Source organism: Jaculus jaculus, chromosome 9, assembly GCF_020740685.1.
Source record: "Jaculus jaculus isolate mJacJac1 chromosome 9, mJacJac1.mat.Y.cur, whole genome shotgun sequence".
Taxonomy (NCBI): domain Eukaryota; kingdom Metazoa; phylum Chordata; class Mammalia; order Rodentia; family Dipodidae; genus Jaculus; species Jaculus jaculus.
Genome location: NC_059110.1, coordinates 80,180,895 through 80,204,579, shown reverse-complemented (window position 1 = coordinate 80,204,579; position 23,685 = coordinate 80,180,895). Strand labels below are relative to the sequence as shown.

Sequence of the window (23,685 nt, the reverse complement as noted above, 5' to 3'; positions counted from 1 at the left end):
CTACCCAGGCTTGAGAACGTGAGCATCTGCTACCGGACCTGGCATGTGTTCTGGGGACCAAGTGTAGCTCCTTTTGCTTGAAAAGCAAGACCTTTACCTACCGATGAAGGTCCCCAGTCTTTTTGTAAAATCTGTTATCAGCACATATTTATCGCACCTAGCAACAGTATTTATATATGTATGGAATATTATGGATGTGTATATGTGTGTCCATGTAGATGACAAACCCTGTGCATGGGTGCAGTAGCCAGGGAGGACATTGGGTGTCATCCTCTATTGCCCTCCTGTGATAATTCTCGAGGTGGCATCAGACAAAGTTTGGAGTTGTTACTTTTTATTTAGAATGTGGAAGAGTGAGCCTCAGTGATTTTCCTTTCTCCTCCCATTCAACATGTGAGTTACAGGCATGTGTGGAAGTGCAAGGCTTTTTATGTGGGTCTCAGGGATTGAACTCAGGTCCTATGGTTTGCATAGCAACTATGTTTTCCATGCCAAATTAAATCCACAGCTCCCAGATCTGTTTCGTAATGACAATTTCATTCAAGTGTGTTCTGTTTGACCATAACCACCCATCTCTCTACCTTTGTACTCTTTCACTGCCTCAGGAACCTCAATTCTTCTACGAAATATAGGGAGACAAAGAGAAAGAGAAAGAGAAACAGGAGGGGGGGGAGCGCGAGCCTGTTTTGTGAAGGTCAGAGGACTTCAAGTAATCTATGTCCTCATTTCCCTGACCCAGAGTTTCTTTCTATTGGGAATGAAAAGTCACACTGCAAACAGATGACTGACAGGCTGACCCATTTGTTTGGGATTCTCCTGGATATTTCTACCACTGTTGTAGGCATCTTGGGATCCCACATGCTTGTGCCACTTTATATCTGGTGTTACATTGGTGTTGGTGACTTGAACCTGACCCAGTAGGCTTTGCCAAACAAGTATTGTTATCAACTAGGGAATGCCCCAGCTACCCCTAATATTCTTATTTCTGCATTTGTGCTCTATAGACATGATTTTACATACGTAGGTAAAATGTAGGATTAGTAGATGAGGCAAAACGTATCATAATTGGACTGCTGAGCCCCCCCTCATTTTTCTTATTTTAATGATTGTCTACTGAAAACTTTTCTGAAAATATGACTTCATTCTTCATTATGGCTACATAAAATGTCATTGTATTCAATGTGTTTTGTGCATAATATCATTATTTTTAATGGGCATATAAGTCAGTTTCATATTTTGGCTATTGTGAATGCTGTTTCAGTAATCATGGAAAGGTGTGCACTTATCGCTCTAGTGTGCTGCTTTAGGACATATACGTAGGTGTGTTTCGTCCCGGTCATATGGTAGCTCTGTGTGTCTAAGTGTATTTTGAGAAAAAGTGTCCTATGACTCAAGATGGCCTCAATCCTGCTACATCCCTTGGGGGCATACGACTTCTGATCCTCCTGCATCAGCTGCCAAGTGCTGAGTTTGCCTGATTGTGCAGAGGTACATGGGTTCTGCAAATATGTGGATTGAATCTTAGGATTTCAGATTTTCAATAGTTGATTGACAGAGAAAGAGAGAGAGAGAGAGAGAGAGAGAGAGAGAGAGAGAGAGAAGAGTGGGTTAGAGAGACAGAGAGAGATTGAGAGAGAGCGGGCACTGTAGGGCCTACAGCTACTGCCAAGGAACTCTACATGCAGGTGCACAGGTCACCTTGAGCATCGGGTTACATGGGTCCTGACCAATGGAACCTGGCTCTTTTCGGTTTGCAGGCAAGCACCATAATCAGTAAGATATCTCTCCAGCCCAAACCTTGGGATTGCTGCTTGCTAGTCAAGTAGTATATACCTGAGCTATATCTCCAGCCCTTATTTACCTAAAGATCTCCATGTCAACAGATCACACAGACATTTGCATTTCAACATTTATTTTAGCACCATTTACAATTGAAAATTGGGGCACCAGCATAGTGGCCAATAACAGAGGAGTGTGTAAGGACATGTTGTACATATGTGCTTTGGTATAGATTTCAACCATAAAAACAATCCAAGTTATGTTGTTTGCCAAAAAAGAAAGAAAACAGAGGTAATCAAGGTAATTGTGTCTCAGAAGAAAAGATAGCAAGTCTTGGATCCTATGTATTTCCTACATTTTACACAGACTCAGAGACTTATGTACTCCGCTTGATAAAACATTGGAGAGAAAGTGTTCACGGACCAATGGGTATTCACAGGAAGAAGAGTGGCAAAGGGAGGGTTCACTGTAGAAGGAGATATGATCCATGTAGCAAATATACTTTTTTAACAATTATTTTTATTGACAACTTGTGTACTTCCAGACAATAAACCATGATATTTTCCTCCCATCCCCCACTTTCCCTTCACAACTCTGCTCTCCATCCTATACTCTCCCTCCCTCATTAGTCTCTTTGTAAGTTTCATGTCATCGTCTTTTTCTCCTGTTATGACAGTCTTGCGTAGAGGACACTGCAAGTCTCAAGTTTGGCCAAATAAGCCAAGTGACCAAAGGAGAGCAATAGTGGCATGTGACATCTGTTGGAAAACAACTGCTTTCGAATTGTACCGAATGCCTGCTCTGTGGGACGCAATCCACGCCTGCTACTGAAAACCTAATCGTACGTCTATGGCAGGGCAGGTGATGAGACTTATGGGTAGAAAGCCTGCTCTTGTCTGGATAAATGCCTATTTTATTGTCACCCAACTTCCTTGGAAGCTCTACACTAAATGTTCCTATTTTCATGTTAATGCTACTCTCACTTCTGCTTAGGGAAGCTTCACTTTGTGGATGGCCATGACTACTAGGATGACCCAAATGGCAACCTAGTGCTGCGATGAAGGGACAGAGGATTGTCCTGCAATGAAACAATAGACTCTTGGTTTCAACAAATAAAGAAATGTTTTATTTGAGAGAAAAAGAACTGCAGAGAAAGAGATGAAAAGAGAGACACAGTGTTGCAGTCAGTTCTGCCTTGCTGACAGTAAACACCCGACCGCGAGCAGATTGTGGGAAAAGAGGGATTTATTTTGCATTACAGACTTGAGGGGAAGCTACATGAAGGCAAGGGAAAATGATGGCATGGGCAGAGGGTGGACATCACCTCTGGCCAACATCAGATGGACAAGAGCTATGTCCGAGGTTGTAGAACATGGGCAAGAGCAATCTGGCTAGAACACCCATAAGCAGCCCCACAGATAGACACTGCTCCAGGAGGTGTTCATTCCCCCATTACCATCAGACTGATACCTAGCATCCAAAAATATCTATGTTTATGGTGAACACCTGAATCTAACTACCACATTCTGCCCTAGCCTCCATGAAGTGATAACGATAGATAATGTAGAATGGAATACATCCATCCAACTTCAAAATTCCCCATAGTTTTGAAGCTATACCAAAGATCTTCAACATCCCCAAAGTCCAAGATGTTTTAACTGCGCAAAAATACAAAACAACAACACCACCAACAACAAAATACCCTATTTGTGAAGAAGAAACATCTACACTGGCATTGAGAAGAGCAAAGAAATATTCAACCAATTCAAGATTTAAACAGGGCAAACGTCAGACTCTGTAACTCCAAGTCCAACAACTCCAACTAATGACAAGTCACTGGAATTTGAATTCTGCTCCTGGAGCTACACGCCTATGGTCTCAGAAAATTTCTTCTGTTGCATTAATTGTATATTTTAAAATTTGAGTTACATCATACCTGGATGGGAATGAGAGACCCCCAGAGAGAGGATATGGGTACACCAATTCCTCTAGTCAATGGAATTTAACTCCAGACGTGTGTGCCACCCTGTAAGTGTGGGTACTGGGAAATCCAACCTGGGTCTTAGGCTTTGAAGGCAAGTGCCTTACATGCTAAGACATCCGTCCAGCTCAAGCAGGGAATTTTTTTTACATGAGGTGTTAATGTACGTGGAACATCTGCTCTTACTGTGGGTGGCGCTATTTTTTGAGGTACGTATCAGGATTTAATTACGTGGAGGAAGCAGCTGAGCTGCAGCGTCCATCTCTCTCTCTCTCTCTCTCTCTCTCTCTCTCTCTGCAGTTTGATCTCTCACTGTCTCCTGACAGTGATACCAGAAGGCCAGGTTCTTCATGCTCCTGTTCCTATGGCCTCCCCACCCTGATGGAGGTGGAAGGTGAGTTCATTCCCGCCCACCCTTAACTCACTTCTACTCAGGTATTTGTGCACAACAATCAGAAAGTTTCTAAAATCTCCCGATTCCCTATCACGTATTCCAAAAAAAATGGTGTTGATGAAGGCGAAATGGCATTTGAACTCAAAACAGAGGACTTCCACTGTCTAGGATACACTTCGAAACTAATGTGTATCATTGCTCTAAGCCGCTCTTACAGTATACAGCCCCAATACCGAGCATATTCCAGATTCTTTTCTTGTCACACAAGTTACCTGTGCTGCGTGTAGATTTGTAAATCCAACTTTGAGTACCCTCAGAGTAGGCGAGTAATGTGCCAGGTGTACCTCGTGTACTTCAATCCAAGGGCAGAAGTTATTCTAAGCGTTGAGCTTGCCTACTATTCAAGTGTACTAGCAGGCTGGGCGGGTCAATTGACTGGCAGTATGTAAACTTCAGCTGAGCACCATACACATTCAATAAAAAGCCATCACAGAGGATGCAGATGTGGGGATTGAATCAAACATATAACCTTATAGGGGCAAAATCCTTCAGGGTGTGTATTGCTATACATACTTCATCCTTTCAGCTGGGAGGCTGAGATTTTGGTTCTGAAATGTGTTCCAAGTCATCCAGGGTCTGTATCAGATCCTGCTCCCCAGAATGACAGAAGAAAGAGACAAAGACCCTGTGAATTTGAATGCATCAAAGGCAAGTAGAGTGAACCATCAAATACAGCTTAATTGAGAATGGTAACGCCAACCAAGAATATCTAACCCATACCCGTCCTGACATATAAAGAAAGATAAGCACTTACAGTGCAGGCCTACCTACCTGAACTTATGTCATTCGGCGTGGTTACGTAGTGGCGTGGCTTCAAGTGTCACCAATGCCAGTGCTGTGTGCCCACCTCGATCCCTCCGTAGTATGCTATGAATCTGATCAGCTGTGTTAATTCCCAACTTGAGATCAGCCTAGAGCCTGTCATTCAGAATAACTTAGTTTATGGGGAACACCTGAATGGAACAAGCATATTCTACCCTTGCCGGCATAAACTAACAACTATACATGATGTCAAATGGAATGCATTCATCCAGCTAAAAAGTCCCCATAGATTTTATCTATCCCAATGATTTTCAAACACCCCCATATTCCAAGTTACTTTAACAGAGTTAAAAAACTAAAAAAAAAAAAAAAAGTGCATCAAAACCCCAAATAGCAGAAAATAAACATTCAGACTATGAATGGTGGCATGGCAGAGCCAAGAAACATCCAACCAATTCAAGATTTAAGCAAGGCATAGTCCAAACTTGGTATCTCCAAGTCCAATATCTCCAAATGGTCACAAGTCCCTGGAATTCCAATTCAGCCCCTCCGGCTGAATGACCCTCGGTCTTGTAAAACTTTATCCAGTGCTGGCAGCACTCCTTGGCAGCCATCTCATAGGCCTAGCATCTCATTTGGGTGTCAGCTGCAACCCCCGACTCATCGTCATGGCTCTCTTGGGTGCCAGGCAGGAAATTCAACAAGCCTGCTTCACACTACCCATGGACATTTTCAAAGTGCAAAACCGTGTTGCCAAATCAGAGACCTCCCTTTCCAGCGATTGTTATACTCCCTCATACCAGGTGGGCTGCAGAGTTTCTGAATCCAGGGAGGAATAAAGCAGACTTTAAAGAACAGCACACTCTTTCAGCATTCATGCCACTGGAGGTGTCTGCATTCTACCTGTTGTCCCAGTGCAGGTCAGATGCCCAATTTCTGATTTCTGTGTTTTGTATTTTCGACGTGACTTCTCACCCTTGCACACGCTAACCCGAGTATTTCCTATTCATTCTCTAGACGACCTTCACCTCAAAATGATACTCCTACTCTACCATGTGAGAGCGGGGATTCAAGGCTTGCGCGAGCGTGCCCGGTTAGCTGTCCAGTCTCAGTGGTTGTAATCTCTCAGGCAGTTGCAGGTGAACGAGCAGAATGTTCAGCCCAGAGGTTTCATTGTTTTCCTTGCCATGTCCCTGTGCTTGAACCAGTCCATTTGTATGCGATACAACCCCGCACAAGATCTCAGGACACGCATTTACTAGCTAGCCTCTCACTCAAAATGCTTCTGGCCCAGAGCCTGCAAAGTACTCTTTCACACTCAGAAGCCAAACCTTCAGTCCGTGGGTCTTATTGCATTCATGCCTTGCAACTCTGACCAGAATAGGCCATCCATCTGTGCTCCGAATACTGCAAGGTGACTCCTAGGCCAACATTTCAAATCCTACCCCATTTCTTCCTCAAAAATCCACCTCAAAAGGCAACAAGCCACACATTCATGTGTCTAGCAGCAGTGATCCCACTTGTCAGTGCCAACATTCCCTTTGCAGTGAGTTCACACTGCTGGCAGGAAACACCCAACAAAGAGCAGAGTGTGGGGAAAAAGGGCTGATGTTGGCTTACAGACTGGATGGGAAGCTCCATGAATGCCAGGGGAAGCGATGGCATGAGCAGAGGGTGGACATTGCATTCTGGCCATCCTCACATGCACAATAGGTACAGGAGAGTGTGCCAAACACTAGCAAGAGGAAACTGGCTATAAGTCTCATAAGCCCTCCAAGAACAGTACACTGCCTCCAGGAGGTCTGCATTCTCATTTGGACGTCAGACAGAAACTTAGCATTTGGAACACCTAAGCTCCTGGGGGAAACATGAATCAAACCACCACAGACAGAGAGAGAGAGAGGTTTGGCAACCAGGGTTTCATGCCACTGCAAATGAACACCCGGTTCATGTGCCCCCTAAAGCGTCTGGCTTTATGCGGGGAGTGGGGAATCGAATCCAGGCTCTTTGCAGACCTGTGCCTTTCACCTCAGAGCCATCTTTGCAGCCAAAATATGCTTGTTGGAAAGTGTCCTCAAGCAACTACCATGTACTGTTACGTATGTTATCATACACTAAAGGAGAAATTTCAGGAAAACTTATTAATTATAGTACAGGTATGTGGCTTGCCCTATTTTATGCAAATTTTATTATGTTTAACTATTAGGTAGATACCTGAGTTTGACTTCATACTATATACATTTTAGAAGGTAGTTTGTACAGAAAACTAAGATAAATACTATTAAAGGTCTGCCAAGTAACTCAAGTGACAACTTCTCATCTGTTAATGACTTCAACTACATTTGTAACAATTGCCGGGACATGCATATGTCTGTCTACCTCCATATTACTCTCTCTATGTGTATATCTCTACATGTCTATGATGAATATCTATGCATCCAGAGCTATATCTGTCTATAACTGTGTGGAAACTAAGGTGACCAATGTGTCCAACGGTATAGCTGCTCTTAGATCATATACCCATAATATTCAGAAATTTCCATGTCCCTTTCCCTCTGAACAAAGTACTGAACTCTGCCCAGGGCAGTGTACTGGGCCGCGTTCTCACGCTCCCGCTGAGCCCTCCTCTTCATGGCCTCGCGCTCTGGCCTCTGCTCATCTGTGATGGGGGTGGACTCAACTGGCCCTGGAAAATCGACTTTCCTCCATGGTATTGGCTGGCGGCTGAAGTCTTCCAAGAGATACTGGGTGTTTGCGTTGGGAAGTGAGTGGACCTTGGTCGGTGCAGTGGAAACAGGCTCCTTGTGCAGAGAAGTGCAGGATGAGGTCTTGTAGGGAGCTGGCCTACAGGCAACAGACTGAGAGACCCCATGCTGGGTAGGGTGGTTGAAGCCTGGTCTGGGGAGACTGCTGGAAACTGGCCCAGCAGTGAAAGTTGTGCTGGCAGGAGCTGCTTGTGATGGCTTGACTGCAGGCGGCTGAGCAGGGTTCGATGGAGGCCTGGCAGGGTCAGGTGCCGGGGCCCTCTGTGAAGCCAGGGAGTGTGGCCTCCTAGGAGCAAGGCGAGCTTGGGGCTTGTCCATGCTAAGAAAGGGCAAAGGCACTAACTTGACCTTCCCAGGTGGGGGCAGCTCACACTGGGAGGGAGAACGCCGCTCTGTGCCAACACTGCCCTCTGGTTTCTGGCCTTTGCCTTGGGTTTGCTCAGTCCCTGTCTCCTGGCATGGGATCCGCAGCCCGGTTTGGAGGCCTGGGGATGGTCTGGGCTCTGTGGTGCAGCGTGTGTTGCCCAGAGCCCGGCAGGAAGAGAGCCCTGTTTTCGGCTCCATCTTCTTCCCCAGGGCGTGGAAGACCTGCACTGACTCCAGCATGTGCATGCCCAGGGAGCTGCGAGGCTTTTTAAAGAACTCTTGGCAGAGCTCAGGTGGATGGCCCTTCCTCCTCTTGGCCCTGGGGCTGGGCGGCTTCTCTTCTGCTTTCGCCTTGCCCCCTGCCGTCTTTTGCTCTTCACATGTCTTGGACTTCCTTGCTCTGGGCCTTCTGGGCCTTTCATGGCCAGGGCCCTGAGCTTTCTTGGGCCTGCTGGGTGTGGCTTTCTGAGCTCTGTGGAGGGAATGCTTGGCTGTGATGTCGGGAGCCCTGCCACTGGCTGTAGCACTGCCAACAAGCACCTCTCCCTCCTCTCCCTCCGCCTGGCCCTCTGGGTCCTGGCGCTGCAATTTGGCCTTGGGAGCTTCGTCCCTTAAGTCAGACACTTTCTCCTTTTCCTCCCTCTCTAGAGGCGGGGGGGCCCTCCATGAAAGTGCTGCTCACCTGCACCTCACTCGCCTCTGTGCTTCCTGGAATTTGGGGCTTAGTTGGTGCTGGAAAGTCAGTATCGGTCACAGGGCTGAAGGGCTGGGCAAGCCAGACATCTTCCCCCAGAATTCTCAGGTCTTCAGAACCTCTGTTAGATTCCAGTCCTCCCTCCAGTGCCCACTTGTCCTTGAAACTTTGGCAGTTCTCTCCCAAGTGGGCATTTTGGGAACCAGGAGTGTTCCCTGGGCTCACCGATTCAGTGGGGGAACGGATGTCACAGGTATTGGGCATTTGTAACGGGAGGAGTACAGGATCTTCTTGCTCATCTTTTGAAGTCTGGTAGGCACCCAGAGGTTGTGCGATCTCAGTTTGAATAGCATCCAAAATCGTATTGTCTGCTTGTTTAGCACGTGGAGCAGGAGGCAAGGCCAGGAAGCGAGAAGGGCTTTGAACTGGAGATTCGGAAATGTCCCAACACTCAGATGCTGGCTTACTCTCCAATGTGCAGGATTTGGCAAGTTGTGACGTTTGTGGCAGGCAGAATGTCTGGCTTTCAGTTAGCATTCCCAGGGATGTTTCCAGTGTCAGGTTAGCATCCAAGCCCTGAGAATCTGCCATCGCTGTAAAGAAATCAAAAGAGGGACGTCAGTCCTGTGAGGCGACATGATCCGCTTCCACCCACCCACCCAGCCCTCCATCCAGGAACCTGCCCACAGTGCCAGGCATTGCCTTGGCTCCTCTACAGCACCATGGACGGCACCCTGACTTGACATGTTTGCTTGCTGTTGCTTGGGATCGATCATGTGAGGCCTGGCTTTGTAGCGTTTCCTTGTGTTTCCTGGTAGTATTGTCGGTGAAAGAATTCAAACAAATACGAAATGTCTTGGCCTTGGAACATGGGTCAGATGTAGAACATCCACCCCTATGCTCTTGGCCTGTGTTGACTTCCGTAGTAACATCAAGACAGAAGAAGTTGTGCGTTGACTAGCATTCTCATTCAGGGAACATGGCTCCCTCTACTGAGAGTGTAAGCACAGGTCACCCGGGAGAGAGACAGCAGAGTACTTCCCTGTGAAATTCATGAGCATGGACAGTCTGAGTCTTGTTGTTGGGAACAGATACCTGAGGATCAGGCCTTCACTTCTGTTGCCATTTAAGGAAAGTACTTTTCACTGCACAAGTACTTTTGAAATGACTGCTCGGAGTAATAAAGTAGATGAGCATGGGAAGGCATTAAGTATGGACATGGAGGGGGACTGATTTCCTCTGATGAGAGGGAGGCGTGGCTGCAGTGTGCCTGTAGAGGTATCTTTAGTGCTACGTGGAAGGCCGTTACGGCGTTCTTCATCCCCACCCTGAGTAGAAAACTGCAGTGGTGACTAGATAGAGGGGCCTTCTGGTTAAGATGGTGGCGTAGGTACCACGCCAAAGCAGCCTAGGTAGTTAAAAGACCAAAAAAACTCAGCAAAATACACACTTTTACTAAAAAGTGAGGTGTATAGGAAATTGAGGGGGCAGCGGAGAAGTAGAAGAGTTATAGAGCATCCAGAGCCTGCAGCTCGGCCGCGGCGCAGAAGAAAGCCGCCAGACTCTCGGCTCGAGCCGCAGGAAAAGCCAGGTGCGGGATTTTCCCCTCACACCGCGCTCTCCGCAACTCGGGAAACGTGAGGGGAGAGCGGCAGCGAGCAGCGGAGGAGAAGACCGCGAGGTAGAAGAACACGTGGAGCCGTGAGAGATCCAGAGCAGCCGCGGCTCCCTCCCCTCCCCCAACGCCTGAACCCAGCTCCAGCGAACACAGCAGCGGCCCGGGACCCGGCCACGCTAACTTGGGCTGACAGCGGGACCCAAGCAGGAGCAGAGTTCGGCAGCAACTTCAGCGGCTCCAGCACCGGTACCAGCGGCCCCAGCAGCAGCGGACCCAGGAGCGGCAGCGGTGGCAGATCCCGCAGCAGCGGCTTCGGGGGGAGCAGCGGCGGTGGACACGGCAGCGGCAGCTTCAGCAGCGGTGGTGGCCCCGGTGGTGGCAGCTACAGCAGCAGCAGAGGCAGCAGCAGCGACTCGGTTTGCCCCGTAGGAAAAGCAAGTGCCCAGCTCCAGAAATCAGAACAGCAGTCTGACGACCCTGGCAGCAACTTAACTGAGACCAAAATCACCCAAGGTAACTGGGATTGCACCAGGGAAGGGTCTCACTTGGTCACAAGCTGACTTGGATCCCTCAACAGACCAGAAATCTAAACCTCTTTGTTGATAGAGGATCTGGTCATTATAATAACTACTCTTGCATACATACTCGGGGCTGTTTTTGATTGAATGTGTACAGTGTTTAGTTAAATTTTAGAATCTACCTGTATTTTATTCCACTCAGCCTGCTTGAATACTCCTAAAGCAGGGAAACTCAACCCCTAAGAACATCTTTGTAGATACTCTGAGAGTCTTAAGAGCCACACCTAATACCTTAAGGTCCTACCCTGAAAATATATTACATCAAATCAATTGATACAGCTAAGAATACACAGCTAGCTAGAAAATCCAAGCATTAACTTAATCCAAGATGCAAAAATATATGCATTATGACACAAGAAACACTAAAAAGCAAGACGATATAAATCCACCTAAAAGTATTAATGCATCAGAAATGTCCTCCAGTGAGAAAGAGTTAGAGGAAATGCCTGAGCAAGAGTTCAAAAGAATAATTATAAATATGTTCAAAGAGGTCAAAGAACACATGAAAACAATCAAAGAAGAAATCAAAGAGGAAATCAAAGGAATCAAAGAAGAGGCAGGACACCAATTTAATGAAATAAAGAAGGCAATACAAGACATAAATAGGGAAATAGAAATAATAAAAAAAAACCAGTCAGAATTACTAGCAATGAAGAACACAGTTAATGAAATAAAAAACTCTGTAGAAAATCTCACCAGTAGGATGGATGAGGGAGAGGACAGAATATCTAAGCTAGAAGACCAGGTGGCAGACCTAATGCAGTCCAACAAAGAGAAAGACAAACTTATAGAAAAGTATGAGTGGGAATTTCAAGATATTCGGGACACTATGAAAAGATCAAATATAAGAATTCAGGGGATAGTAGAAGGAGAAGAACTCCACTCCAGAGGCATAGTAGGCGTCTTCAACAAAATCATAGAGGAAAATTTCCCCCAAATTGGGAAAGAGGGGCCAATACAGATACAGGAAGCCTTTAGAACCCCAGCCAGACAAAACCCAGAAAGAACCTCTCCTCGCCATATTATAATCAAACTTCCAAACACACAAACCAAAGAAAAAATATTGAAAGCAGTTAGAGAGAAAAATCAAGTTACCTACAAAAGCAAGCCCATCAGGATTACAGCAGATTATTCAACACAAACTTTTAAAGCCAGAAGGGCTTGGAGTGATATATTCCAAGTTCTGAAAGATAACAACTGTCAACCAAGGTTACTTTATCCTGCAAAGTTATCCATTCAAATAGATGGAGAAATAAAGACATTCCATGACAAAAGCAGGTTAAAGGAGTATTTGAAGACAAAACCAGCTCTTCAGAAAATACTTGATAGAATCCTCCATGCTGAACAAAAGGAAAAGCACACATATAAGGAACCTAGAAAAAACAAGCTATACTCACATACCAGTTAACAGAAGAGAGCACAGGTAGAACCAGTAACACACACACACACACACACACACACACAAATGGCAAACATAAATACACACCTTTCAATAATATCTCTTAATATCAACGGTCTCAATGCCCCAACGAAAAGACATAGATTTGCAGACTGGGTTAAAAAGCAGGATCCTACAATTTGTTGTCTCCAAGAAACTCACCTTTCTACAAAGGATAGACATTATCTTAGGGTGAAAGGTTGGAAGACGGTGTTTCAAGCAAATGGGCCTAGAAAACAAGCAGGGGTTGCTATCCTAATATCAGACAGGGTAGACTTTAGTCCGACGTTAGTCAAGAAAGATAAGGAAGGTCACTTTATATTGATTAAGGGCACACTCCAACAGGAGGACATTACAATCCTAAACATATATGCACCTAACATGGGGGCTCCCAAATTCGTCAAACAAACACTATTAGAACTAAGGTCACAGATAACACAAAACACAGTGGTGGTGGGTGACTTTAACACCCCACTCTCATCAATTGACAGGTCATCCAGGGAAAGAATAAACAGAGAGGCATCTGGACTAAATGAGGTCATAGAAGGAATGGACCTAACAGATATATACAGGACATTTCATCCAAAGGCTGCAGAATATACATTCTTTTTAGCAGCACATGGAACGTTCTCTAAAATAGACCATATATTAGGACACAAAGCAAATCTTAACAAATTCAGGAAAATTGAAATAATTCCTTGCATTCTATCTGACCACAATGGAATTAAACTACAAATCAGTAGCAAGAAAGGCTATAGAGCATACACAAAATCATGGAAACTAAACAATACACTACTAAATGATGAGTGGGTCAATGAAGAAATCAAAAAGGAAATCAAAAAATTTATAGAGTCAAATGATAATGAGAACACAACATACCAAAATCTCTGGGACACAATGAAGGCAGTTCTAAGAGGTAAATTTATAGCCTTAAGTGCCTATATTAAGAAATTAGAAAGGTCGCAAGTAAATGACCTAATGCTTTGCCTTAAAGCATTGGAAAAAGAAGAACAAGGCAAACCAAAAATTAGTAGACGGGAAGAAATAATAAAGATTAGGGCAGAAATTAATGAGATAGAAACAAAAAGAACAATCCAAAGAATTAATGAAACAAAGAGTTGGTTCTTTGAAAGGATAAACAAGATTGATAAACCCTTAGCAAATCTGACCAAAAGAAAGAGAGAAGAGACACAAATTAATAAAATCCGAGATGAACAAGGTAACATCACAACAGATTCCAGAGAAATTCAAAAAATCATAGGGACATACTATAAAAGCATATACTCCACAAAGTATGAAAATCTGAAAGAAATGTATGATTTCCTTGATCTATATGACCTACCTAAATTAAATCAAAATGAGATTAATCACTTAAATAGACCTATAACAAACATGGAGATCCGAACAGTTATCAATAATCTCCCAACTAAAAAAAGCCCAGGCCCGGATGGATTCACTGCTGAATTTTACCAGACTTTTAAGGAAGAGCTAACACCATTGCTTCTTAAGCTTTTCCAGGAAATAGAAAAAGAAGGAATTCTACCAAACTCCTTCTATGAGGCCAGCATCACCCTGATACCAAAACCAGGCAAAGATAGAACAAAAAAAGAAAATTACAGACCAATCTCCCTCATGAACATAGATGCAAAAATTCTCAACAAAATATTGGCAAACAGAATACAAGAGTATATCAAAAAGATCATTCACCCTGACCAAGTAGGCTTTATCCCAGAGATGCAGGGATGGTTCAACATACGCAAATCTATAAATGTAATACATTACATAAACGGGTTGAAGGACAAAAATCACATGATCATCTCATTAGATGCAGAGAAAGCATTTGACAAAATCCAACATCCCTTCATGATAAAAGTCCTACAGAGACTGGGAATAGAAGGAACATATCTCACTATAATAAAGGCTATTTATGACAAGCCTACAGCCAACATATTACTAAATGGGGAAAAACTGGAAGCTTTTCCACTAAAATCAGGAACAAGACAAGGGTGTCCACTATCCCCACTTCTATTTAATATAGTTTTGGAAGTCTTGGCTATAGCAATAAGGCAAGAGACACACATAAAAGGGATACAAATTGGAAAGGAAGAAATCAAGTTATCATTATTTGCAGATGACATGATTCTATACATAAAGAACCCTAAAGAGTCTACTAGCAAGCTGTTAGGGCTGATCAAAACCTACAGAAATGTAGCAGGATACAAAATAAATACACAGAAATCAGTAGCCTTCATATATGCTAACAACAAACACACAGAAGATGAAATCAGAGAATCACTCCCATTCACAATTGCATCAAAAAAAATAAAATACCTTGGAATAAACCTAACCAAGGAAGTAAAGAATCTATACAATGAGAACTTTAAAACACTCAAGCAAGAATTTGCAGAAGACACTAGAAAGTGGAGAAACATCCCTTGTTCCTGGATTGGAAGAATCAATATCGTGAAAATGGCAATCTTACCTAAAGCAATCTACACATTTAATGCAATCCCCATCAAAATTCCAAAGGCATTCTTCATGGAAATAGAAAAAACAATCCAAAACTTCATTCGGAATCACAAAAAACCTCGAATATCTAAAATAATACTGAGCAACAAAAAAGAGGCTGGTGGTATCACCATACCAGATTTTAACCTATACTACAGAGCCATAGTAACAAAAACAGCATGGTACTGGCACAAAAACAGACATGTAGATCAGTGGAACAGAATAGAGGACCCAGATGTAAGCCCAAGTAGCTATAGCCACCTGATATTCGATAAAAATGCCAAAAATACTCATTGGAGAAGAGACAGCCTCTTCAGCAAATGGTGTTTTGAAAACTGGATAAATATCTGCAGAAGGATGAAAATAGATTCTTCTCTCTCGCCATGCACAAGAATTAAGTCCAAATGGATTAAAGACCTTAACTTTGAAACTGCTAGAGGAAAAAGTAGGGGAAACCCTTCAACATATTGGTCTTGGCAAAGACTTTCTGAATACAACCCCAATTGCTCAGGCAATAAAACCACAGATTAACCACTGGGACCTAATGAAATTACAAAGATTTTGCACCGCAAAGGACACAGTGAAAAAAGCAAAGAGGCAACCTACAGAATGGGAAAAAATCTTCGCCAGCTATATATCTGATAGAGGATTAATATCTAGGATATACAAAGAACTCAAAAAGTTAAATAATAAGGAATCAAACAAGCCAATCAAAAAATGGGCTATGGAGCTAAATAGAGAGTTCTCAAAGTAAGAAATACGAATGGCATATAAGCATCTTAAAAAATGTTCTACGTCACTAGTCATCAGGGAAATGCAGATTAAAACTACATTGAGATTCCATCTCACTCCTGTCAGATTGGCCACCATCATGAAAACAAATGATCATAAATGTTGGCGGGGATGTGGAAAAAAAGGAACCCTTCTGCACTGCTGGTGGGAATGCAATCTGGTCCAGCCATTGTGGAAAACAGTGTGGAGGTTCCTAAAGCAGCTAGAGATTGATCTACCATATGACCCAGCTATAGCGCTCCTAGGCATATATCCAAAGGACTCATCTCATTTCCTTAGAAGTACATGCTCAACCATGTTTATTGCTGCTCAATTTATAATAGCTGGGAAATGGAACCAGCCTAGATGTCCCTCAACAGATGAGTGGATAATGAAGATGTGGTACATTTATACAATGGAGTTCTACTCAGCGGTAAAGAAAAATGAAGTTATGAAATTTGCAGAAAAATGGATGGACCTGGAAAGTATTATACTAAGTCAGGTAACCCAGGCCCAGAAAGCCAAGCGCCACATGTTCTCTCTCATATGTGGATCCTAGCTACAGATGACTGGGTTTCTGCGTGAGAATGAAAATACTTAGTAGCAGAGGCCAGTAAGTTGAAAAGGAGACATAAAGGGTGGAGAAAGGAAGGGAGGAGGCTACTTAATAGGTTGATATTGTATATATGTAATTACAATGATTGTAATGGGGAGGTAATATGATGGAGAATGGAATTTCAAACGGGAAAGTGAGGGGGTGGGGAGGGAGGGAATTACCATGAGATATATTTTATAATCATAGAAAATGTTAATAAAAATTAAAAAAAGACAACTGCAGTGGTGTGTGCGGAGGGCAAGCAGGAATTAGAAACGTCCAGATTCCGATTCTACCATGTGTGGAATCCCCACAGATTTGACGGTTCTTTGGATTTGTGTTTTTATGATGTTTTGAGAGAGAGGAAGAGTCAGATAGAGACAATGGGTGCAGCACGGCCGCCGGATGTATGCGCAACCTTGTGCATCTGGTTTAAGTGGGTCCTGGAGAATGAAACCTGGGTCCTTAGGCTTCGCAGGTAAGCAGATTAAGCACTCGGCAGTCTCTCGGGCGCTCTACTGTTGTTTTGAACCCTCATGCCTTTCCTTCTGTCTGTTTGTACTCACCTTGACGGCTCGTTCTCGAGGTGCACTGAGCAGGCGCAGAATAGGAGACGGCAGAGATGGGAAGCGCTGAAGGGACACTTGTGGGGGGCATCTCCCTCACCAGCATCATAATTTCTGGTTGCGGGGGCACAGGCCCCACCACCTCCTTGTCTCCCAGAGACGTAGGACTGCAGGCAGGGTCCAACTTCCCCACACATCCAAAGGTTCGGGGTGTTTGGATCATTGTAATAGACCTGACTGCCTCCCTGGTAGGGAAGAGGCAGGCTATGTGGATGATGTGGAATGTGAGAACTTGTCTGTTGAACACGTGTGCCATGCAGTGTTGGGTACCCGGCCACAGTGGTATTGGCACAGGAAGTCTCACCATACTGGGCTGCCATAGACATTGAAGGACCTGAGGTGCCCTGATCGAGGATTGTCACCATGGCAGGCCCAAGTGAAGATGTTCTGCCCCCGGCGCTTCTTGAGGACTGCCACTCAAAAGCACCTGCAGAGGGGGCAGCTGACATGGAGAGGAGGCTGGGGCCCGGGAACCCGGCCAACGTGTTTGTGCCAGGATGTTGGTAAAGGTAGGCACTACGGGGGAGTGGCTGGAGAACAGCCCCAGAGCCTGGTGGTAGGAGCCATGCTGAGGTGATGGCTGGTGCAGAGGCTCTGGTGAGTGCGTACACACTTCCTGTTAGGGAAGGTGCATTGCTCACCACAGGAACCGAGAGCTGCTGGGCTCTCACTGTGGCTGGTAAATAGATATTCTGGAAGTTTTCTGTAGAAATGGGGAAAACAAAGATAAAAAATGATGAGATTGAGAATGTTGAAGGAAGAACAGAATTATCTCTGTGTTATTCTGATAGGAGGCCTCCAAAGGAACCCCCTGGTTCAGGGGTTTAGGAGGGTACTAAGTGTGGAGTAGGTGGCCTGTTCTGAGGCCTACTGTCCTGACGTGGACAAAGCAGACCCACGTGGTCAGGGTCAAGCACAGCTCCCTTGCTAGATGCCCTCGCTCTAGCCTGCACTTGCTCTAGTAATGCCTCTCATCAGTGTTTTGAGTGAAGGCGTTATGAAGTCTGACTCCTTAGGCAACTTGTAATGTCCCCATCTTCGGAGTGAGGAAAGTAAGGATCTGGAGGTCAGTCTGAAGAGTTCAAGTTCTCCCATGTTACTTACTATCAGTACCAGATCGCATCCCCCTCATGGCTCCCTTGCCAGGACATGATCCTGTGGTCAAAAACTCAGAAAGTGGGGGTAGTGGAAGCTTGTTGTCTGGACAGGGCCTAACTCTGTAGTTCATGCTGTCTTGTAGCTCCTGCTGGAGTGCAGGGCGATCTCTGAGTCCGGCTATCCTTGGGCCTCCTCCCCGTTGTGACCAGGGTTCGGGCACAAGCCACAGTATCAGCACCACATGGAACTTTCCACATAAGCGTTCTTGTGTCACTCATGAGACAACAGTGCCGCTGTGGTCATGGCCATCTTTCACACCTCGTGAGCCTGCAGCTACGTTGCCACTGATTCAAGGCCCCTTACAGCTCAGTTCAGGTGGCAAGTGGGCAGGTCTCCTTTAATCTCTTCACACTGACCTCCGGTACTAGTTCTAGATGGCTCCCTGACAGTTTCTCATGGAGTGCATTTTTAAAAAATATTTTGCTTCCCGAGTTTAGACTTACTCATTGATGGGGGGGTGTGGTGGTGTCATAGTGATTGCTAGTAGGTGAACAACAGAAACATAGAGTATGATTACCCCTAGAGAACAGAGTACACTCCGAAAAGACTGACAGAAATGAGAAACACAGTGTTTCTGTCCAAAGGAACGGGGAGATATTGATGAAATTGCCGCATAAACTAGCATCAAATTTCAGTCCTATACGACATTGCGTTATGATACAAGGACTATTGTGAGACCGAACATTGTCAGGGATAGGAGTGATGAAGGACATTGCTCAAGGCAGGACACCTTTGAATAGAAATATGTATATAAACATATAGACAATTTTCCCACCGTGCGTGCTCATATATGTGTGCAATTCCAGCACAACACCTGGAAGATTGACTTGAGTTGAGTTTGAAGCCAGCATGTTGTGAGCCACGGAGTCCCAGCACAGTCTGAGGTATCATATCAGAACCCAGTTAAGAATACAAGCACATATTTTTTGTATCGTATTAAACTGTTCAGCGTGGCCTCAAACTTGCAAACGAGTCTCCAGAGCCTCGTGGGAATCTGGGATTGGAGGCACATTGGCGCCACCTGGATTACCTTGGAATAAGTGCCCGTGAGTACATCTGTTCAGACAAACACTACCTGTGCAGCAAGCAGCGCAACCCAGTGAGGAAACCTATGGGCACCAGTCATGAGTTCCAACAAACATTTCAGGGAGACTGCTATGAAGCTGGGCACCTGTCCCACCAGCACCGAGCATACTGAGGAGAAGGAGTGCTGGAGTCCAGGTGTCGCTGGCCCGTCTGGGCTACATAGTGAGACCTTGCGATAATAATTCAAGACCACAAGACAGCATGGTGACTGTGGGGAATACAAATACAGCGTCACGTTATGCATTATTGTACTCGTTCCTCTCTCTCTGCATATTACCCACCGTGTAACCGATCAGATTTATAGGAAGATATTTTACTTCACATAGGCATACCACAAGGGTTTGAATACAAACAGGGGATTGTGGAAGTTTTGTGCTCAGAATGAGTTTTCAGTCATTGTCTACATGAAGGGAAGCTGTTCTACTAATGAGGAGAAATCCTTTTCAGGTAGAACATGATTAATTGGTTCAGGGCGTGGGGAAAAGGATCCGCAGTTACATGTGCTTGCTTGCAAAGCTTTATGGCTCAGGATCACTTCCCCAGTAGGCACGTAAAGCCAGGTCCACAAAGTGGCACATGACCCTGGAGTTTGTTTGCAGTGTCTAGAGGCCCTGGCGTGTACATACTGTCTCTGACCTTCTGTCTCTGCCTCCCATCACTCTGCCAAATAAATAAATGAATGAATGATAATGTTTAGAGGTCCAAATGTTTATGTTATCTTGGCCTAGAGTAGCTCTGATCTTCTGTGGTCCCTGTGCCCATGACTCCTGTGCGGTGGGGTTACACACTTGAATGTGTATGTGCGAAAGTATGATTTGTACACGTACTTACAAATTGCCTCCATTCCAAACATCACAATCACAGTCCACAGTCAGTAGGCGCCAACCCCAACCACCAAAGGCTTCTTCCCCAACTAGCTTCCATTCTGTGTCATAGCCCTTCCCAACCTCAGCTCTCTTCCTAGTCCATTGATCTAAGCAGTCACAGAAGACACTGTCCCTTGTCCTTCTCTGAGCACATTTCACTCTCTAGCCTCTGTGTTGGTTTGAACTTTTATCCTGATGTGGCAGCACAGGAGGCATAGTGTGAGAAAGTACATGATGTGTCCAAAGTCACAGACCTCATGGATATCAGCGCTCAAACTGCAGTTGTGATCCATAGCTCAGTACTTTCCCCATTCTTGCAGGCTATTTGAGGATGCTTTGTTGAGGCGTGTGTGTCATCTAATAAAACCAAACTTAACCTTATTTATTTCTTACCTGACATAGTCAGAGGAGAAGCGATATTCCCCTGTCTCACAAGGGATTTGGATAGAGTCCTTGGACTTTTCTGGGAACCAGAAATCATCCGCACACGTGTCCAGTAAGAAGAACACAGTTAACCGGTCACTGGCCACTTGCGATGATCCAAATTTGTTTACAGGCAGCTCCGTGGAAACCTCAAGATTCTACCAGGTGGTGATTGGTCTAGAGGGACAATGATGTCATAGGCTGTTAGTAGCCAATAGGCAGGTCGGCTGTCCGTGAAAAGACAGGATATGGTGGAGAGAATGGCATGGGGTTTATCAATGCCGCAGGCAGGTAAGACCTTGGCAAGTGACAGTCCACATGAAAGACCTGATAGTCCTTGCTTCCCTTGGTTCTTTTATTTGTGGAATGCAACCGCATGTTTCTAATAAACGCTCAGGAGGAAAGATTTTACCCTTTGTATGGGTCATTTCACTTTCCAGTAGACCCTGAGCACCAGAATGTGATTATACGTACAGGTACAGCTGGCCTCCTTGTGGAGGAAGGAAAGAGACGAGTGTAGGCTGGGCACGTGTGGTGGTTCTGAAACCATTTCAGTTCCCCTGATGGGAGATGCGATGGCAGCTCAGAAGGAGAGAGGAGGGATACAGAGCAGTCTTTCCTGCTTTGAAGAATACGGTGAATGAAGGTCATCACATGCACCTTGCAGGGGTGATGACGGTCAAGGCGCTTCTCTTTAGTTTCTTCTTGATATCTCCCTTGCTTGGGCCACCCTGGGTCATCTGGACTCACATCTTGTGCCAATTCCTTCTCCTGTTCACTGAGAAATTGTGTTTGCCAAAGTTTGGGTTTGCAAGTTGGGTGTCCTGATGTGCCTGGCTGTTACTTCCGGTGATCTTCCAGAAGCAGCGGTCTTCAGGACAGGGTCCACATAGATTCTAAACATCACAGGCAACACCAGATGGGCAGAGGATGCTGCTGACTGTATAAATCCCTATCTCCCACTTTGCGATTGACTTCTGCCTCCTCTTCACTATGTCTTTAGGATTTGTCCTCGTCCTTCTCCTGCTCATCCTGCTCCTCTTCTACACATTCTCCCCATAACTCCTCATCTTCTTTTGACCTTTTGAATCAGGGTCTAACTCCATAATGCATGGGGACCTCGTACTCTCTTGACGTCCAAGCTGTCCTTGACCTGATGCGCATTCCTCCTGCTTCAGCCTCCTGAGTGATAAGACCACAAGGTGTGAGCCACTACAACCCTGTGTTGTATGTATTCTCACAGAGTGACATGTGTGTGGTAGTTAGTGAAACTTCCTGCCCTTCGCAGCAGTTTCTATGGAACATGAGGTCTTGAGCATTCTCTGCCATGCTGGGGTGTGAGTTGAGGTAAATGGAGTGGAGGCAGAGGACCACGCGGGAGAGTCGCCCTTAGAGAAGAAGACGTTGCGCGAGGGCGTGCTGCAGGTGCACTGAAGTCATCTCCAGGAGCTTGTGTGGGTTCCTGGGATCAATGGGTCAAACCGGTAGCCGCGTACAGTGTTAATGGTACACACAGCTGGATAGGCCACGCGTTGCTGTGTATGTCGTTGCCTGTAGGATAGAGGAAATTTGTGTTCACATGGAAGAACCTTGACTACCAGGTCATCTCCCTGCCGGTCTTGTGGTTTTTGGAGTCAGGGTATCACAAAGAACTGCTTGGTGGAATGGAACTCTTAATCCTCCTGACTCGCCCTTCTGTAAGCTGAGTTTATGGACAGGTACTGCCATGACCTGCTTGGGATGTGTGTCAGAGGCAGGAGGCTAGGACTTTCTGTTGATCAGTAGTTAGTAGTAGGCACTGAGCGTCGGTTGTTAACTACAGTCCACTCAGTTGAGCTTCTATTTCACTGTTTGACATGTGACTTTTTATAAGTGACTTTGGATTTTTTAATTGACCTGAGACCGTATACCTGTCACTGAAAGTGATTGTGAATGTTCAAGTAACCTGCAACTGTGTACGTAACCTCTGCTTGTGTAATGGTCCTGTCACTGTGTATTTGACCTGCAAGTGACAGCGAGTGGCAACTGAGTCAGTGACCAGTGACTGTGTACATGACTTCTCATTCTGTAAATGTCATGTGACTATGTCGGTTTCCTGTGACGATGTACGTGAATTACCACTGTGTAAATGATGTTTCACTGTGACAGCGAGCCGTGACTGTGAAAAGGTGCTACCACTGAGTAAATGATGTTTCACCGTGGCAGTGACCTGTGACTGTGTACGTGACCTGAGCCAGTGTCCTGTGACTGTGTATGTGGTCTGCTTCTATGTAACTGTCTCAAAACGGCGTATGTGACATGCGTATAGGTAAGTGAAAGTTACCAGTTACTGTGGGCCTTGCCTTGCTGTAAGTGACCTCTGATTGTGTAATGGTACTGTCAGTGTGTATGGCAGCTGTAAGTGAACGTGACCTCAACTGGGTAAGTGATCTGTGACTGTGTAAGTGACATGTCAGTATGTAAGTGACATGCGACGGTGTTGCTGTCCTGTGAAGACGTGAGTGAAATACCACTGTGTAAATGATGTTTCACTGTGACAGTGCCCTATGAATGTCTGAGGTTAATAAAACTGTGTAAATGAGTTTTCACTCTGTAAGCGACCTGGGCCTGGGTAACTGACCAGGGACTATACATGTGTCCTGTGACTGTGTAAGTGACCTGTGTATAGGTAAATTGGCTTTGACTGTTAGAGACCCTGTTACTGTGTGGCTTGCCTTGGGTAAGTGGTCTGTAACTGTGCTTGTGACCTGTCATTGTCTAAGCAACTTGTCACAGTGTAAGGAAGCTCAATAGAACCACTGGTCCCCTCAGGTTGGGGTTTGGTGTAACATTGTTAAGGTGCTGTATCTGGGGTGAATAGGCATTTGTTCACATCTCTTTAGGAATTACTGGACATATTAGCATAGTTCTCTCCCTCTCCTCTTTTCTTCTGTTTCATGGTGTGTTTATTTTTGAGGTTGGCCGGTTGCTTGTTTTTCTGTTGCTAAACATTCCGAAATGTGGTACATGTCTGGATTCTGAAACCTCCGTGTCTCTGGAGTTTCAAGAAAATATGTCATCACATATAGTGTGGTGTCATCCTGGGTGAGCCTCCAGAGGTCTGGGATTGTCTAAGGGGCGGAATAGAATGTCGTTCCCTCATTTTGTTCTTTCTACCTTTAGCCCAAATTGCCTCATTACATATGACCTGATCTGGCCATTGTTCCATTGCCTTTCG

At 45.1% G+C, this 23,685-nt stretch overlaps 1 protein-coding gene across 1 annotated transcript; it reads right to left on the bottom strand.

Moving 5' to 3' along the window:
• Positions 1-7,483: 7,483 nt before the first annotated feature.
• On the bottom strand, positions 7,484-20,526 carry LOC123463533 (uncharacterized protein C2orf78-like). The gene is made up of 5 exons (XM_045159535.1): positions 20,439-20,526; positions 17,206-17,638; positions 16,876-17,120; positions 8,801-9,394; positions 7,484-8,751 (listed from the first exon to the last, which is right to left on the bottom strand). Exons 1-5 carry the CDS (start codon positions 20,524-20,526, stop codon positions 7,484-7,486), a joined length of 2,628 nt encoding a protein of 875 aa, XP_045015470.1.
• Between the last annotated feature and the right edge of the window lie 3,159 nt (positions 20,527-23,685).

Excerpts from the sequence above, each read along its gene's own strand:
- LOC123463533 (XM_045159535.1), bottom strand. The coding sequence starts at position 20,526 with ATGATTTCTGGTTCCCAGAAAAGTCCAAGGACTCTATCCAAATCCCTT. Across the intron at positions 9,395-16,875 it reads CTCGAGAACGAGCCGTCAAG|CGATGGCAGATTCTCAGGGC; the intron begins GTGAGTACAAAC and ends ATTTCTTTACAG. Across the intron at positions 8,752-8,800 it reads TCCAGGAAGCACAGAGGCGA|AGAGGGAGGAAAAGGAGAAA; the intron begins GTGAGGTGCAGG and ends CCCCGCCTCTAG.